Below are 19,067 nucleotides of genomic sequence, written 5' to 3'. Positions count from 1 at the left end.
AGATGTTCCTGGCCCTTTTCATTAATTCAATGCTTCATCAATTTCTTGACCACTCATTTTCTCGTGCAGTCTATTCTTTCTTCTTTGTCCTTTGTAGCAGTTCTTAAACTGTCAACCTATAGTGTTTTTTAAAAGTTGAAAGTGGATTACTAATACTACTGATGGAACTTCATCCTGAGAAGTTCCATTGAAATTTTCTCCACTTATTTTGTGCTTCACCTATCTCTAACCTTCAAATTGTTCAAGAATTGCATTTGTTCTGCATCTAGTGAAGAGTTTCACTGCTTACATTTTTCTTCCTGGTATGCTTGCTTAAAGAACAGAAGCTCTCAATTTTTTAATCATTTTGTACAGTTTCCATTTCTTACTGAAGCTGCATTTCTCACCTCCGTGTCCTGTTTTTCCACTTGCTCCCAGCTGGTCTCAGAGAATATTTCTGTGCTGCAGCGAGATAAGCAATTCTGATCCATATTGCTCTCAGAGTCTGGGATAGAGGTCTAATTACAGAATGCAAACAAGAATGGTAAAGTACAATCCAAATCTACCAAAGTATTTGCAACCCAGCAATAAAGTACTTACATCTTCACTACTAAAGGGAGATAGTTTTCTAAAACATTAATGGAATCACAACCCTCAGACAACATGTGCATTTTCTATGAATACTACTAAAAATGCAGAATATTCTTATTAATAACACTGTTTATAGCAATGATATAAACCAATAACATTCTTCATAATCAAATATTTGTTAATAGTTGGTAAACTCTCTAAGAACATCATTCAAAAAACATTAAATGAGTCACAAAAATGGGTCATCTAGTACATGAAATCCAAATCATATATTCCCTTTTTCCTTGGGGGGATCACACATCCTATAGCTGCTAACAAATCCATGAATCCAGAGTTTCATTTAAGTTAAATGTGTTAAAGGCGTGTCAGACATAAAATTTATTTTTGCTGTTTTGCACTGATAATAGTTGAATTCAATTTGTCTGTTCCTTTCCCCTCCTGCAGAGAGGCAAGAAGCTTTCTGCTCATTTAAAAAAATTCTTAGTTCAGAAAGAGTTTGTCAGACTTTGTCATCGAATTAGTCTCTTCTCATGTACGTCGTTTCCATAATCAGATGATCATAAATTTTGAATAAACAAATGTGTGTAAACTTTAGACCACGATAAAGAATCTCATTCCAAGAAAAAAAACTGTGCAACAAATTAGGAGTCTTACGTAAAATTTGTATAGTTTGATAATTAGATGCTCAGTTGGACGGCATTGAAAGCCACATCAATTTAAGTGGCATTCTGTTCCAATAATTGCTCGGTATTGTTGTATGTGTTAAAAAAGAGAATTGAGTGTGAACTAATTTCATATAGAATTCAACATAATTTCCTTGTCTAGTATTCCTTTCAGAAGGCAGTGATCTATCCAATATTAAAGTACCAATGACTTTGTTTATAATAATTATATACAAAAGTTGGCTGGAAACCAATAGCAGGTTAATCGGCAGAAAAGGTCATCACAGCCATGCCTTGCTGATGCCAATATATATTTGCAATTTCCATTAGGAATCTCTGCACAAAAGAGTAAGATTAAGAGTCTTGAGGGTTCTTTTTCGGTCTATAGACCACAACACAGACAGGTGAACCAAATATTACGTAAATCTGCGCTAATCAGGGTTTGCACGAATGGATACAATGCACTTATTTAATGAGCCCCAGGCTGTTTTTTTGAAGCAGTGGCAACAAATCAGGTATTAAAATATTCTCAAACAATCAACAGGTAAAACAGTAAACATATTCCATCATGTTTAGTAATTATAAAAAACACAACAAATCAGCATAGCACAAAATATCTCCAAGTAATCATGGTACGATACATCATAAAAAAAATTCTCAAAATATATTAGATTGCAATGGCAACTTATCAAAGCTATCTTCTCAGTATTGACCTTTTAGGTAAAGAATTTGAAATACTGTTTCAATGATTGTTACCCAAAATTTCCCCTCTGAGTGAAAAACATTCTCAATCGAAAAAATATATTACCTGTGGACATTAAGTAATCTGGATCATCATAAGCGTTTTACGCTAACAGATTCCAAAATAATTCCTGGATGTATACACTATTTTGAAAATACAAAAGTTTAAAAAGTGTTATGCCAATGGATTTTTAAAAAGTCATAAAACTGTATGTTTCACTCAAATAGCCAATGAGCAGGGCTTTTGTTGTATCTGCTTCCTAGGAACATCTAAAAAATTTCCAAAGTTGTAGAAAAATGATAGCATTAAAGATAATTAATCAATTTTTCATGGAATGCTTAAGTGTGTCATAACCTCACAATGGCATCAGTCCATAAGATTACACATAAAGATCACCTAAGAGAATTAAATGCCATAATAAAGATAGATTCCAACCATCTCCAAATTTCTCCACTTCCTTTCTCAAGATGATGTGTCCTGTTGGAGGCCAAGTTGATTAGGAAACAGTGGTTTGTCTACCATGTATATTAATATCTATGATTACCTAGAGGCATTGGCAGCTATCTGTATTTGCAACGTTTTTATATATTTAAAAAAGTTTATTTTTTACGTCATCTTAAGTTTAAATTTGTAACTTCTTTTTTCACACTATTTTCAATTGTTTTCTTCTCTCATGAAAGCTTCGACTTCTTGCTGTCCAAGTCAGCCTAGACAGAGAGCACTAGAGAGCCATTCAACCATTAACTGTATCATAGTCGAAGACAATCATGAGAATAAAATCCCTACAGTTTGAAAACAGGCCATTAGGCCCAACAAGTCCATAATGACCTTCCGAAGAGGATCCCACCCAGACGTATTCCCCATCTCTATTACTTTACATTATCCCTGACTTACGCACATAATGTACACATCCCTGGACACTAGGGACAATTTAGCATGGCCGATTCACCTAACCTATATTTGGACTGTGAGAGGAAATCAGAGCACTTAGGAAACCGATGCAGACACGGGGAGAACGTGCAAACCCGACGCAGATGGTCGCCCAATTCTGGAATCGAACCCAGATCCCTGGCGCTGTGAGGCTGCAGTGTTAACCACCAAGCCACCATGCCGCCCTTGAACCACCGATCCTGCCGAAGATTTACACATACATAATTTGGCACGTAGACATGGGATGAAAAGACTCATCATCGTTAGGCACTCCAAAAGAATATGGTACATACAACTGGGTTCAGGAATTAGGAAGTTCTGTGATGATGCTGCTTCTTTTACAAGATTATGTTGTCCTTGGGTTTTTTTAAAAAAAACAGGAGGTCGTATAAACACAGGTTCTGAAAATTCTGTGTTTGGATCGGTTTTAGGGCCAATTTGATTATAGCTAACAAAAGCTTTTTGCCTGAGGCAGTATCCAAGTTTTAAAAAAACACTTGTACAATGAAAGGGTAGTGGCCAGTTGTCCCAGCTCAGCTTTTTGCTGGTCTGGTCTGGCTATTCCTGAAAGCAGACAGTTGCGAAGCTGCTGAAACCAAGAAGCAGGTCCATGCTGAACATCTCTGACTTCACTCCTGTGAGACTGTGTTGGATTTTATCTTTTGTGCCAAGGATTGTTTATGGGGATTGTTGCAAGTATTGGGAACAGCATCATTAAACTGGGATAGTCTGTTGGGTTTTCAGATAAGTTATTTGGTATTCTGTTCTCTTTTGTTTATGTTCCATTTGGTAATCTTGTAAATAAATTGCTTTGTTTAAAATTAAGTGGTTTGACCATACATCACTCCTAGAATATCCACGTTACACCTGCTTAAAACAACTAGCAAAGTTAGGGACTGGGCCACTTTCTTAGAATGTTTTGAGGCGCCTGGCCTGGTCTGTAACAGTTCAAACAGAAAACAAGATTGAGCCAAATGTCAATTAAGTACAGATTGGTGGATGTCCAAGGGTAAATACTAACCAAACCCAATTTGGAATGGAGTATAAAAATAGAAGCTGTGTTGATATAGACAATCTGATCTCAAAGATTCTACTGACTAAAAAAGCATCCCAATGCGTCTCTTAAAAGATAAAGACACAATATAAACACAAACAGTGGACTCAATAGAGACGGTTTTTTAAGTACTTAGCTGTTGGATGATGCCACCCATATTCAGCAAACATGCTATATTTATGTCAAATGAGTTTTGAGAAGATTTGTAGCTCAGGTTGAGCTTCTGGATGTAAGTTTGCTCACTGAACAACAAACTGCCATTCAAACTAACAACAAACAACAACAAACTGCCATTCTTCGATGTCGCAGTAGAGGGAACAGCCAATGGGGAACTTCAAACCAGCGTCTACGGGAAAACAACACATTTGGACCAAATACTGAACTACGGGATCAATCATCCCAACATCCACAAATGAAGCTGAATTAGAACATTATTTCAATGAGCCACCACACATTGCAGGACAGAGGAACTACGAAGAGCAGAGGAAAATCACCTACACCGTGTATTCAAAAAGAATGGGTACCCAATGACCACAGTCCACCAATTTCTCAGCAACAAACCCAAACAAGCAGACAAAACGCATCCAGAAACTCTAGCGACTCTCTCCTACATCAAAGGCATCTCAGAAATGACTGCCAGACTACTCAGACCCCTCGGCATCATGGTAGCCCGCAAACCCACCAACACACTAAAACAGCAGCTAATGAACTTGAAAGACCCTGTACAGAAAACAAGCAAAACTAATGTCATCTACAAAATAACTTGCAAGAACTGTAACAAACACTACATTGGGCAAATAGGCAGAAAACTAGCCACCAGGATACATGAACATCAACTAGCCACAAAAAGACATGGCCCACTCTCACTAGTATCTTTACATACAGATGAGGAAAGACACCACTTCGACTGGGACAACACATCCATCCTAGGACAAGCCAAATAGAGTTAAGCACGAGAATTCCTAGAAGTATGGCATTCCAACCAAAACTCTATCAAAAAACACGTTGACTTGGATCCCATTTACCACCCCCTGAGAAAAAGAACAGGAAATGACATCACCACTCCAAGGAAACCTAAACACACAAATAAAAAGCGGGCCATACCATCAGTGCTTCACCTGAGGCTCACTGATGATGCTACCTAGTATGGTGACAAAACATCTGAAAAGAAACCTTCCAGCTCAGCAAGCAAACTTACATCCATTTATGTCAAATCTATCAAGTGACTATGAATATATAAGAACGTTTACAAGTTTTAAAAAAAATTCAAATGCACTTCTTTATCAAATTTCACACTCAAGGAGGAATGTAGGAAAGAAATCTGGATATTAATCAGCAATGTAATTTCAGTTTCATGTAGCAGCATTTTGTATCTTTACTTCAGATTTCCAAAAGCTGTAATGTTTGCCTGTTGTATTACATCGTTTCTTTATAAAAGGTTAAAACAAATCACACTCCTACCAGACCATAAAGCTACTCATGAAAGAGCAAGGTGGTTTAACCAGAGGGTCACACATCAGGTGAAGGGAGAGATTAAGAAAGTGGGCTTTTTCATGGTTACCAACTAATGTGGAAATTGAACCCATGCTGTTGAAATCACTTTGTCATGAACTAGCCACCCAGCCAAACTGAACTGACTGACCCTATTTCTTTGTATTGAAAGCTTAAATGTAATAATTTGTATTTAAATATCATTCGTAAGATACTAAAACGGCCTAAGGTATTTCACATAACTTATCAGCCAAAATGTGACATCAAGCCACATAGATATTGGAGCTAGGTTTTAATTAAGGGAGGGTAGAAGGATAGAGAAGCAGAGGCTTATGAAGCAAATTTCAAACCTTGGTAGCTGAAGGAAAGCCATTAATAGTATTGCATTGAATAGCATGGATACACAAGTTGTTTACAGAGTTAACAAATGACTAGGTTGTGAGGGGATTTGAACAGTAGAAGAAGAATTTTAAATTCGAAATGTTGCTGGATTAGGAGTCAAAAGTAAGTAGGTGAACATATGGATACTGGATGAACAGAATTTGGTGCAGTTAATGTCTGAGCAGTAGAGTTTGCAACATCTGAAATTTAAATGTTGGATAGTGGAAGGCCTGTCAGAACAATATTAGCATAGTTAAGCATAGAAGAAACAAAAGCATGGAAGAGGGTATTCAGTGTTGCTGTGCTGCAATTATTGGAACTTGTTTGACTGATGCTTAATCAAACCTTAATAACAAGCCCTAAAATGCAAAAACACAAACGTAAGTTTCACACTTCCTAAGTTTGAATCTCCCTGTTCCATTCTCCCTCATAGCCCTACACACGGATGAAAAAAACCCCACCATTTCGACTGGGACAACACATCTATCCTGGGACAGGCTAAGCAAAGACATGCCAGAAAATTCCTAGAGGCATGGCACTCCAACCACAACGCCATAAACAAACACATAGATCTAGATACCATCTATCAACCCCTCAGAAAACAAACAGGAAATGACATCACCACAAACCCCAGGAACCCCATTGAGGACAAACATATAAATAGAAAGCAGGAGACAACAGCTTCGCTTCACTTGGAGGTTGCCACTGATGATGTTACCTCACCAGGTAATGAAACATCTGGATATCAAACCTACAGCTCAGCGAGCAAACCTACACCCTATTCCATACATATTTTGTCCTCACTTGGAGGACTCCCAATAAGAATTTTCAATACAGCCATCTAACTATCCCCTCCAAAATACTAAAATTTACCTGCTTTTGAATACAAACATAGAAGGTAGGAATAGGAGGAGACCATTCAGTGCTTCGAGCCTGCTCTGCCATTCATTACGATTATGGCTGATTGATCAACTTAATCGCCTAAAAATGATTTCTCCCCATAACTTTTGATCCCATTCGCCCCAAGTGCTATATATAGCTGCCTTTTGAACACATTCAATGTTTTGGTCTTTAGGTCTCTGATCATCCGCTCTGGAGATAGGAGCCTTTCCCAGAGATTTCCTTGGATGAGACTAATTCAAAGCCAATGATTCCTAATCAGTAAATTTTGAAAGTTTGTTGAGACATGCCATTCAACAGTTTGTCTCTCTTTTTTAAAGTCTTTGAGTGAGATATCAATCATTCTCATCATTTAATGAGAAACCCATGAGCAGCAAGGGAACAAAAGCAGGTTCCCTCATCAGCCATTAGCAATAATAGCTATTACTGAACTAGTTACTGAGCTGGTATTTGCATAATATTTATATTATTTAATTCTAATACACTCTAGTACAATTATTTTATATGCTGTGGACCATTTAAAAATGTCAGCAATATAACAAAGAAGTCATTCTGAAAACTAAAACTAATTTTATACCAAATATTCTAAGTTAGTCATTTCATTCAGCACAATTTTCTGACTGTACACAGAGGTACTCGCATAGATAATAATAATATTGTACAAGATAATTAAAATTACAGATGCTAAAATCCATTAATATTTAAGACCCAAGCTCAAGATGATAATTATAAAAATTAATGAATCTATTCCAATTAAAAGACAAGGAAAATTACAGAGACATTTAAGCACAACATATTGCTGTTACATTTGACTTTTTTTTGGGTCAATTTGGGCTTTTCATTTATTCCACTGTAATGAATGATACAAAAATAAAAATAGGCAGAAGCAAGAAAATAAACACCATTATACATTTTTCCCCTGGCCTATTTAATGGTGAAATTCTAACAGCATGAATTAGACTGAGCGACCAAGAGTTTGCTCAATTAGATCATCTTTATAGTGTTTCACAAGATATAGGCGGAGACTTGAATGAAAACCAGAGTTACAGGAGTAATGAAAACGAGTAAAAACTCTAGATGTTAGAAAGCCAGAAGGTTTAAGAAAAATGAAAATATTTTAGCATTTTCAGGTTTTGTACTAAAGGTAAAGGGTTTTGGAATTTCCTAAAGGAAATGCAACTGAAGGTCAGTAAAAGGAATTGGGGTACTGAAAAAGCCAGATGGAGGAATGGGGAATTTGAGCTTTATAAAAGTGAAGAGGCTAAAGAGATAGGGAGCGGCTAAGTCAGAAAGAAATCTGAAACCATCAATGATAATTCTAAATATGAAGTGATTGGGAATCAGAAGATGAGAGTGGATTTATATTCAAATGTGAGATTTGAATTGTGAGCAGGACTTGGTGCAGGATGTAGATAGCAGAGTATTCTAGAAGTTCAAGTTTAAAGGAAGCAAAGCTGTCCAGGACAGCATTAGATTAGTCCAGTCTACAGATAACAAAAGGCACAGTGGTTCAGCAGCACGTATGCTGATGGCTTTGGGTGACTTCAGAGGTCGTAGAAGGCAGTCGCTGATGGATGGGTTCAGTGGCAAGAACCTGAACGGCATTTTGGCAGAGAAAATGAGGGTTCAGTTGGAGATAATTATGGAACATCAAGGACTGGATGTTAACGATGAGTAGAAATAGCAAAGAGGTTTAAAGATGCAGCTGTATGTCAAGCACTTAGACATAAGGTCATCTTCAGCAACTAAGAACAACTCTGTCAAGGGAAACATTCAGATGGAAATTGTCCAGACCAGGATTAATCCTTGAGGAATGTTTCAGCAAACATGCAGGGCTGAGTGGGAAGAAAACCAATCGCTGAAAATGCTGTGGCTACAAACAAACATATAAGTTTGGAACAAAACTTAATACTAAAAGATTTAACATAGCTACTATTGTACCTATATATTACTCCGTGCAAGTAAAAACAAACAAAATTATCAGTAGATTCTGTATGGTGGAGGCTTATCACAATACATCCAGACTGTGTAACAGCAACAATATCCGTTGTCAGGATAGCAAGGGTTTGTCCCTACCTCTGGTTCAAGTCCCACCTGCCCCAGAAGTGTATCATAACACATCTGACCAAACGGGTTAACTAAAATATTTTGATATACAATGTTTTACTAAAAATAACTTTAAAAGGGGAGCTGGTGGTACTGAGGGGTTTGTTAGGGGCTATGTGGCCGTTCAGTCAATAAACTAATCACAAGGAAAGGGTGCCTTGAGTTCTAATTCAGCAGAAGACTAAGCTCCTAGTTAGTATGTTAAGAATAAATGTCTGAGGTAGAAAGGTTGCTAACATATCATCAACATTGGTTTTTAATTTAACTTGATTACTACGATTCGAAAATCTGACAGTTTAAATAAAAAGAATTGTTGTCCACAAATACATCATACAATCAACATTAATAATGCAAGAAAAAATTCCTGGACTTACCACTTCGTCACTAAAATCTCCATTAAAACGCAGGGATGAATTGCTAAAATGCTGGCACTCCAGCCTGCTCCACAGTTCTTGCACCTGTTTTTTTAAAGTTTCTACCTCCTGCTGATGCCCTGCCTCTATCTGACGAAGTCGCTGTTGAATAATATCATTGTAAGTGGCCAGCCCATCATCATCCAAATGGCTTCGTGTAGGTTGATCTGGGCTTGTGACTGGCTGTTGTTTTCCAGAGCAGTAATGCGACCACTTGGGATGGGGGTTTCTAAAATGGCCAGATGGAAACTGCAAAGAGCTGCAACTAGCTGCTGAAACTTGTCTACTTAACACCGTTTTCCCTCTCAACTCGTCTCCATTTATACAGAGTCCATTAGCTGTGATATTTCTTTGAGTACCACTTCCAAAGTCCGTTGTTTTTTCCACAACTATATTTTCACTATTGACTTCTCCATTAGGAACAAATCCATCTTTACATTCACTTAATGACAAGGCACAAGGAGGAGGCTGTGAACTTTGAACGCTTTTATCTGAAGTCCTATGTAGGTCAGTTGCAAATCTTGGTTTCAATACCATGTCCTGGTTTTCAGGTATAAATTGAGAAAAAATATTTTCAGTGTCTACAGCAGGTATCATGGTACCATTTCCTCTGGTATCCAAATAAGGTTTATCACTAGAGTAGGTTTGTGGCGCTTCCTGATTTGTTCCATCTCCCGTTAAAGTTTCAGTAGAACTTTCCAAATTTGATATCTTCTCCTCCAGTTTGTCTGGAGTGATTAAATGGGGTAAGAAAGGTTGAGTTGTAGTATATTGATTTTCTGGTTCAATACTTGGACGAATCAAACCCTTTGCTTCCGTAAACGATTCTGGATAACTTGAAGAATTTTCAGTAGCCACCTTTCTGAAACCAGCATCTATACCATGCAACAATGGAATCTGAGTTGTGGACTCTACCAACCCATCCTGGGTCCCTTCTTCTGAATTTGTAACAAGCCCAGAATTAGGCTCAGTACTTTCCATTTCATTCATTGCTAATGTTTCCGAAGATTCTGTGACAAAAGTTACCAATTGATTAGTCAGGCCACTGTCAAGTTCGCTTTTGTTACTTAAAACATTTACGACTCGTTTTAATTCTGTTACTGGTGCATCCTTCGACTGCTCCTCCAACCCACTATCTTCTTTAGAGGCTTCTTGTAAAATATTCTCCATTTGACCTTCCCCAACACCAGCAGCTACAGAAAGTTCAGCTCCCAAAGGATTCTTGCCTAGCTTTCCCATTTCCAGTGCTTCACTGTTGAAGGAATCATCTAGTCCATTCCCATCCATCAATCCCCCTATTCCAACACTGTTAAGTTCCAATGACTTGCGATGTTCCTGCCATTTCTCATTTAGACTTGGATCACTGGAGCGTCTATTTGCTGTAGGCCCAGGATTATCGCAAACTGTTGTCAAGTTGTCAAATGATCTAGTCTTTGGTAACCTTTGGTAACAGAAATATATTTATCAATTAACTGTTTAATAAATTAGGATCAATTCTGGTTTCTCTATCTACAACTGCAATTCCAAAATGAAATAGCTATCAACAGCCAAGAAGGAAAGAGGTTAATAAAAAGTTATGGGGTTGGTTAGCTCAGATGGTCAGATACCTAGAGGGTGGAGCAAAATAATGCAAATAGCATAAATTCCTATAAATCCTGTAGAAGTCCACGCAAATCTGCTTCCTGACCTTGCCCCAGGTTGTGTGTGCAAGAGCGCCCTCAAGCTATAAAATTACTTGTCTGTTTAACAGAAAGAGGGAGATGCATATGATTCTGTGTAGTAATAAGCAATTAGCCCCTTTGGAAATAAAATCCAAGTAAATATCTTGCAGTTTTATTCAAGTAGCTGCGAAGTAATTTATTAAGATAGTTTCTAAATATGGTATAGAAAAACTACTTCTTGATACCCCCTAAACCTAAATGATTTTCATCATTAGTGCTATTAGGTAGGTTATTTGATGCATCACTTGAGTCAGGGTTTTAAAAATATTCAGTTGATAAAACAAAGCACTTCTTTTGTGCATGGGAATGCAAAATGGGCCATGTGTTTGTACTTGCAAAGCAAAAACATTCGCACAAATATTTCAACTATGCACTAAATAGTTTTTTTCCCTGTTGAAGGACATATCCAGTCCAAAGACTTTTAAAAATACATCTGTACTAAACTGGAATTGGACAATTTAATGCTGTGATCTATTAGATAATCTTTGTAGTTCCCACAATTATTAAAGTTAAGATCTACAATGTTAAACAGGATGATAGAAATCTTCATTATCTGGACTGAATTTCAAGCGAGGCTTTTCTTCAAAGTCCAGACTTGCTGGCTTCTTTCAGTTTTCTTGAAGCTAGTTCCTTAGCCTATCCTGCTGTCAACCACATTATTTTGCTTTGTTTTAAGCTAAATGCTCAATTGAAAACAAAGAAAGAAATGTTTCATCTAGTTTAGCATCCAGATCCAAGCAGTTTCAACATTAAAATAGTTAAAGTTGAAAAGGGGCATATGTCAGATTAAGAGAGAGGTCAAAATTATGGCAATTAGGAGTTCAATGTAGGAAAGTCTGAGGTCATCTACTTTTCACATAAAAATCAGAATATTTTCTAATAATCAGGATCTCTGGAAGAGCATGACCATGGGCAGAAGTCGCTAAGAGCTGGACTGGCAAACTAAGTAAAAGGGGAAATAAGAGTCCTTATTTCAGGAAGACTAGAATACACAGGAATGGAAGTTACTTTATAGTTTTTACAAAGATCTGGTTAAATCTTATTTGCAGTATTACATTCAGTTCTGGGCTTTAAGAAGGCTATATTATTCTTTTGGGGTGTAATGTGGAAGCAACATAATTCTAACAAAGCTCAAAGGATTTAAATTATGGAGGCAGATTGTGTAGACTAGGCTTGTATTCTTCTGAATAGAAAGAGGATTAAGGAGTGATCTGAATAGGGATGTTTACAGTTAAATAATGTGATAAGAGTAGACAGACATTAATTATTTTCTTTACTGGATGAAGTCCAGGAGAATATAATCTTAAACTTAGAGATAGGCCATTGAGTGAACTATTTCAAAAGTAGCTGAAATATAGAACTTTCTCCCCAATATGTTGTTGAAGCAAAGTCAATGTGAAATTACAAATTAAGATTCATACTTTCTGTCATGCCAAAATATTTAGGGTTATGAATAGATGCAGTTAGGATCTAATTAGCTGTGATTTAATTGAAAGGCAGAACAGGTTTGAGGAGCTCTCACTTTTATAGAATAAATTAAAATATTAATGAACATGTCAGCCAAAATACACTTCTATTTCATTTTTGTAAAGATATAAGTACCCCTGGCAGCATTTGTTGACCATCCATAGTTGCCCTTGAACTGACTGGTTTTCTAGGTCATTATGGAGGTCAGTCAAGAGTCAGCCACATTACTGTGGGTCTGAAGCCACATGTGGATCAGATGAAGATGGCAGATTTCCTTCCCTAAAAGGACATTATTGAGCCAGAAGGATTTTTCACAACAATTGACAATGATTACATTAATACTTTTGGTTCCAGAATTTTGGTAAAGATTGAAATCAAATCATACCATCTGCCATTATGGGATTCAAACAGAAGTCCCCAGCAATAGCTAATGTCACTAATTCCGTGATATTACCACCACATCACCCTCTCTCTGGTAACATGGGCTTGCATTTCCCAATCAAAATATCAAGTCAGTTATAGAATTATAGTTATACAGCACGGAACCGGACCTTTCAGTGCAACTCATCCATACTGACCAGATATCCTAAATAAATCTAATCCAGTTTGCCAGCATTTGGCCCATACCCCACTAAACCATTCCTATTCATATGCCCATCCAGATGCCTTTTAAATGTTGTAATTGTACTAGTGTCCACCAATTCCTTTGGCAGCTCGTTCCAAACATGCACCATTCTCTGCGAGAAAACAATTACCCCTCAGGTCAGTTTTAAATTTTCCCCTCTCACCTTTAAACTATGCCCTCTAGTTTTGGACTTCCTACCCTGGCGAAAAGACCGCAACTATTCACCCTATCTATGCCCCTCATGATTTTACAAGCCTCTATAAGGTCACCCCACAGCCTTCAATGCTCCAGGGGAAAAAGCCCTACCCTATTCAGTCTTTCCCCACAACTCAAACTCTCCAATCTCGGCAACATCCTTATAAATCTTTTCACAACATCTTTCCTAAAGCAGGGAGACCAAACTTGAACACAGTACTCCGAAAGTATCCTTAACGATGTCCTATGCAGCCGCAGCATGACTTCCCAACTGCTATATTCAATGCACTGACCAATGAAGGCAAGTACGCCAAATGCCTTCTTCACCAATCTCCCTACCTGCAACTCTACTTTCAAGGAATTATGAACCCGCACCCTTGGGTTCCTTTGTTTGGCAACATTCCCCAGGGCCAGACCATCGACAGCATAAATCCTGCCTGGAGTTACCTTACCAAAAATGCAAAATCTCACAATTATCATTAAACTCCATTTGTCACTTCTTATTCCACTGACCCATCCGATCAAGGTCCCATTGTACTCTGAGATAACCATCTTCATTGTTTCCACTACTAGTTTTGGTGTTATCTTCACTACTCCTTTATTCATTTCCAAATCATTTATGAATGATGAAAAGCAGTGGACCCAGCACTGATCATTGCGCACACTACTGGTCACAAACCTCCAATTTGAGAAACAACCTTCCACGACCACTACATCTCTACCTTCAAGTCAATTTTGTATCCAATTAGCTAGCTTCCCTGGATTCCATGTGATCTAACCTTGCTGATCAGCTTACTATACAGAACCTTGTTGAAAGCCTTGCTAAATTCCATATAGTCAACACCTACTGCTCTGCCTTCTTCAATCTTCTTAGTCACTTCTTCAAAAAACTCAATCAAGTTAGTGAGACATGATTTCCCATGCACAAATCTATCCTGACTCTCCCTAATCAGCCTTTGCCTTTCCAAATATGTCTAAGTGCTGTCCTTCAGAATCCCCTCCAACAACCTTACTTCACCTCTGACGTCATGCTCACCCCTTTATACTTCCCCGGTTTTTCCTCACCACTTCTGTTAAATAATGGCACCGCATTAGCCAACCTCCAGTCTTCCATCCCCTCACCTGTGGCTATCAGTGATACAAGTGTCTCAGCAAGTGGCCCAACATTTACTTCCCTAACTTCCCAAAGTTCTGGGATACACCTGATCTTGTCACAAGGATTTATTCACCTTTACAGGTTTTAAGATGTCCAACTCCTCTTCTGTAATATGGACACTTTTCAACATATTACTATTTATTTCCCCAAGTTGTCTAGCTTCTATATCCTTCTCCACAGTAAATACTGGTGCAAGATACTCATTTAATATCTTACCCATTATCTCTGGTTCCATGATAGATGACTGTAGGGAGGCTGTGGAGAAGGTAGCACTGACAGGGACTACTTACAGACACAGAGATGGGCTCAAGTGCGTATACTTCAATGCAAGGAGTATCAGAAATAAGGTGGGTGAACTTAAGGCATGGATCGGTACCTGGGACTACGATGTTGTAGCCATCACGGAAACATGGATAGATGAGGGACAGGAATGGCTGTTGGAGGTTCCTGGGTACAGATGTTTCAGTAAGATTAGGGAGGGTGGTAAAAAAGGAGGGGGGGTGGCATTGCTAATTAGAAATGGTATAACGGCTGCAGAAAGGAAGTTTGAGGGGGATCTGCCTCTGGAGGTAGTATGGGCTGAAGTCAGAAATAGGAAAGGTGCAGTCACCTTGTTGGGTGTTTATTATAGGCCCCCCAATAGCAGCAGAGATGTGGAGAAACAGATTGGGAAACAGATTTTGGAAAGGTGCAGAAGCCACAGGGTCGTAATCATGGGCGACTTCAACTTCCCAAATATTGATTGGAAGCTCTTTAGATCAAGTAGATTGGATGGGGCGGTGTTTGTGCAGTGTGTCCAGGAAGCTTTTCTAACGCAGTATGTAGATTGTCCAACCAGAGGGGAGGCCATATTGGATTTGGTACTCGGTAACGAACCGGGACAAGTGGTGGGCTTGTTAGTGGGTGAACATTTTGGTGATGGCGACCACAATTCTGTGACTTTCACCTTGGTTATGGAGAGAGATAGGTGCACACAACAAGGAAGTTTCTACAATTGGGGGAAGGGAAATTACGATGCTGTAAGACAGGATTTGAGGAGCATACGTTGGGAGCATAGGCTGTCAGGGAAGGATGTGGTGGAAATGTGGGACTTTTTCAAGGAGCAGATACGACGTGTCCTTGATATGTATGTACCGATCAGGCAGGAAAGAAATGGTCGTGTGAGGGAGCCTTGGTTGACGAGGGAGGTTGAATGTCTAGTAAAGAGGAAGAAGGAGGCTTACATAAGGTTGAGGAAACAAGGTTCAGACAGAGCAGTGGAGGGATACAGGATAGCCAGAAGGGACCTGAAGAAAGGGATTAGGAGAGCTAAGAGAGGGCATGAAAAATCCCTGGCGGATAGGATCAAGGATAACCCCAAGGCATTCTATGCGTATGTGAGAAACCTGAGAATGACGAGAACGAGGGTAGGTCCGATCAAGGACAGTGGTGGGAGACTGTGTATTGAGTCGGAAGAGATAGGAGAGGTCTTGAACAAGTACTTCTCTTCAGTATTTACGAACGAGAGGGACTGTATTGTTGAAGAGGAGAGTGTGAAACGGACTGATAAGCTAGAAGAGATATCTGTTAGGAAGGAAGATGTGTTGGACATTTTGAACAACTTGAGGATAGACAAGTCCCCCGGGCCTGACGGGATATATCCTAGGATTATGTGGGAAGCAAGAGAGGAAATTGCAGTACCGTTGGCAATGATCTTCTCGTCTTCACTGGCAACGGGGGTGGTACCAGGGGACTGGAGAGTAGCGAATGTTGTGCCCCTGTTCAAAAAAGGGAATAGGGATAACCCCGGGAATTACAGGCCAGTTAGTCTTACTTCTGTGGTAGGCAAAGTAATGGAAAGGGTACTGAGGGATAGGATTTACGAGTATCTGGAACGGCACTGCTTGATTAGGGACAGCCAGCACGGATTTGTGAAGGGTAGGTCTTGCCTTACAAGTCTTATTGAATTCTTCGAGGAGGTGACCAAGCATGTGGATGAGGGTAGAGCAGTGGATGTAGTGTACATGGATTTTAGTAAGGCATTTGATAAGGTTCCCCATGGTAGGCTTATGCGGAAAGTCAGGAGGCATGGGATAGAGGGAAATTTGGCCAATTGGATAGAAAACTGGCTAACCGGTCGAAGTCAGAGAGTGGTAGTAGATGGTAAATATTCAGCATGGAGTCCAGTTACAAGTGGAGTTCCGCAGGGATCAGTTCTGGGTCCTCTGCTGTTTGTAATTTTTATTAATGACTTAGATGAGGGAGTCGAAGGGTGGGTCAGTAAATTTGCAGATGATACAAAGATAGGTGGAGTTGTGGACAGTGAGGAGGGCTGTTGTCGGCTGCAGAGGGACTTAGATATGATGCAGAGCTGGGCTGAGGAGTGGCAGATGGAGTTCAACCCTGCCAAGTGTGAAGTTGTCCATTTTGGAAGAACAAATAAGAATGCGGAATACAGGGTTAATGGTAGGGTTCTTGGTCAGGTGGAGGAACAGAGGGATCTTGGGGTCTATGTACATAGATCTTTGAAGGTTGCCACTCAGGTGGATAGAGTTTGTAAGAAGGCCTATGGAGTATTATCGTTCATTAGCAGAGGGATTGAATTCAAGAGTCGTGAGGTGATGTTGCAGCTGTACAGGACTTTGGTTAGGCCACATTTGGAGTACTGTGTGCAGTTCTGGTCGCCTCACTTTAGGAAAGATGTGGAAGCTTTGGAGAGGGTGCAGAGAAGATTTACCAGGATGTTGCCTGGAATGGAGAGTAGGTCGTACGAGGATAGGTTGAGAGTTCTCGGCCTTTTCTCGTTGGAACGGCGAAGGATGAGGGGTGACTTGATAGAGGTTCATAAGATGATCAGAGGAATAGATAGAGTAGACAGTCAGAAACTTTTTCCCCGGGTACAACAGAGTGTTACAAGGGGACATAAATTTAAGGTGAAGGGTGGAAGGTATAGGGGAGATGTCAGGGGTGGGTTCTTCACCCAGAGAGTGGTGGGGGCATGGAATGCGCTGCCCGTGGGAGTGGTAGAGTCAGATTCATTGGCGACCTTTAAGCGGCATTTGGATAGGTACATGGATGGGTGCTTAATCTAGGATAGAAGTTCGGCACAACATCGTGGGCCGAAGGGCCTGTTCTGTGCTGTATTGTTCTATGTTCTATGTTCTATGTTCTATCTATGACCTTATTGAACTTCAAGGGACTCAATTCTCTCCCCAGTTACTCCTTTCTCCTTAACTTATTTGTAGACTCTCTTTGGATTCTCCTTAACCCTATTTGCCAAAGCTATGTCCTCTTTTTGCCTTCCCAATTTCCCTCTTAACTGTAATACTACTGCCCTTGTACTCCTCTAGGGATTCACTCGATCCCAGCTGCCTATACCTGACATATGTCTCCTTTTTCTTGATCGGAGGCTCAATTTCTCTCGTCATCCAGCATACTTTACACCTACCAACCTTTCCTTCACACTAACAGAAGCATATTGTTTCTGAACTCTTACTATCTCATTTTTAAAGGCCTCACATTTTCCACCTGTGACGAGCTTCTCTAAATCAACTTATGAAAAGTAATTGCCCAATACTGTCAGAATTGGCCTTACTCCAATTTACAACTTCAACTTTTAGATCAAGTCTATCCTTTTCCATTTTTTAAAACTTGATGAAAAATTGACTTTTTAAATAAATTTAAGAGTTTCTGTGAACCAGACACTAAAGGATTGAAATCTAGTACAGAGGAAACCAAGGACTTAGACAAAAGAGATTACTGCACTGAAATATTTAAGATTATGAAGGGGTTTGAAAGGGTATATACTGAAACGTTTTCTCTGGCTGGAGAATCTAGGACAAGGGAACACAGTTTCAGAATATGAGATCAATCATCTAGAACTGAGTTAAGGAGAAATTAAATCACAAAAGGTTGTCAAACTTTTGAATCTCAACCCAAGGGTTGCAGATGTGCCATCACTGAATATCTTTCAGGGCTAAGCAGAGTTTTGATGTCTCAGGGAACTGAGGGTTACAGGGTAGGAAAATGGAATTGGAACCCAAAATTAGCCATGATCATTGTGAATGGCAGAGCTTGCTCAGTGGGCCATATGATCTTATCCTGCTCCTTTTTCTTATGTTCTTATAAATTTAATTGCGGTGCTAAGTACGTGCAAGCTTAGGCCATATACATGGTTCATATACACAGAGCAGTAGATTAATGATTAAATCATTGCCCAACTGACTGTACAGCAAACAAAATTCCTTGCTTGTTCGTATCATAATTTGTAATGATCTTACTTCAGATGAACAGATTCAGCTTGAAGTTTACCTTCCCAATGGCTGCTCTTCAGGGATGGACCTTGGAATTGGATAAGGTGCACAATGGTCATCAGCAGGCGTTGAAGGAGATGAATTGGGGATGTACACTGCACTCCAAAGCATCAAATTCCTTACATGGCATACTGGATGAAGTACCTGTTTTAAACAATTAAGTATTTTGATTGGCTTATGCAACCTACACTACAGATGTTGTTCTTTGAATTTGTTTCCTTTTATAATACAGTACTTCAATTAAACAAACAAAATCTAATTGGAACTGTACAAAATTGTATACTTTACTGTCAATAAAAACACAGCATCAGGTACTAAAAACACATAAGAAAAATGCTTGTAATCAGGACCTTACTAAAATG

General features: G+C 39.1%; 1 protein-coding gene across 13 annotated transcripts in view; it reads right to left on the bottom strand.

The window, feature by feature from the left end:
- mtmr3 (myotubularin related protein 3) overlaps positions 1 to 19,067 on the bottom strand; it is a 143,105-nt gene that overhangs the window by 15,231 nt on the left and 108,807 nt on the right. For 12 of the 13 annotated variants that reach the window (XM_072587377.1, XM_072587378.1, XM_072587383.1 and 9 more), the window contains 3 exons: positions 18,704 to 18,849; positions 9,211 to 10,690; positions 387 to 497 (listed from right to left, as the gene is read on the bottom strand). In XM_072587377.1, the coding sequence (XP_072443478.1) occupies positions 387 to 497; positions 9,211 to 10,690; positions 18,704 to 18,849 (1,737 nt within the window). Of the gene's footprint in view, positions 1 to 386; positions 498 to 2,040; positions 2,118 to 9,210; positions 10,691 to 18,703; positions 18,850 to 19,067 lie in introns of those variants that run through there. The other variant, XM_072587386.1, reaches the window with a different exon arrangement.

The sequence above is a fragment of the Chiloscyllium punctatum genome, chromosome 17 (assembly GCF_047496795.1).
Source record: "Chiloscyllium punctatum isolate Juve2018m chromosome 17, sChiPun1.3, whole genome shotgun sequence".
In the NCBI taxonomy this organism is placed as follows: Eukaryota; Metazoa; Chordata; class Chondrichthyes; order Orectolobiformes; family Hemiscylliidae; genus Chiloscyllium; species Chiloscyllium punctatum.
This window is presented reverse-complemented; position numbering and strand designations above follow the sequence as displayed.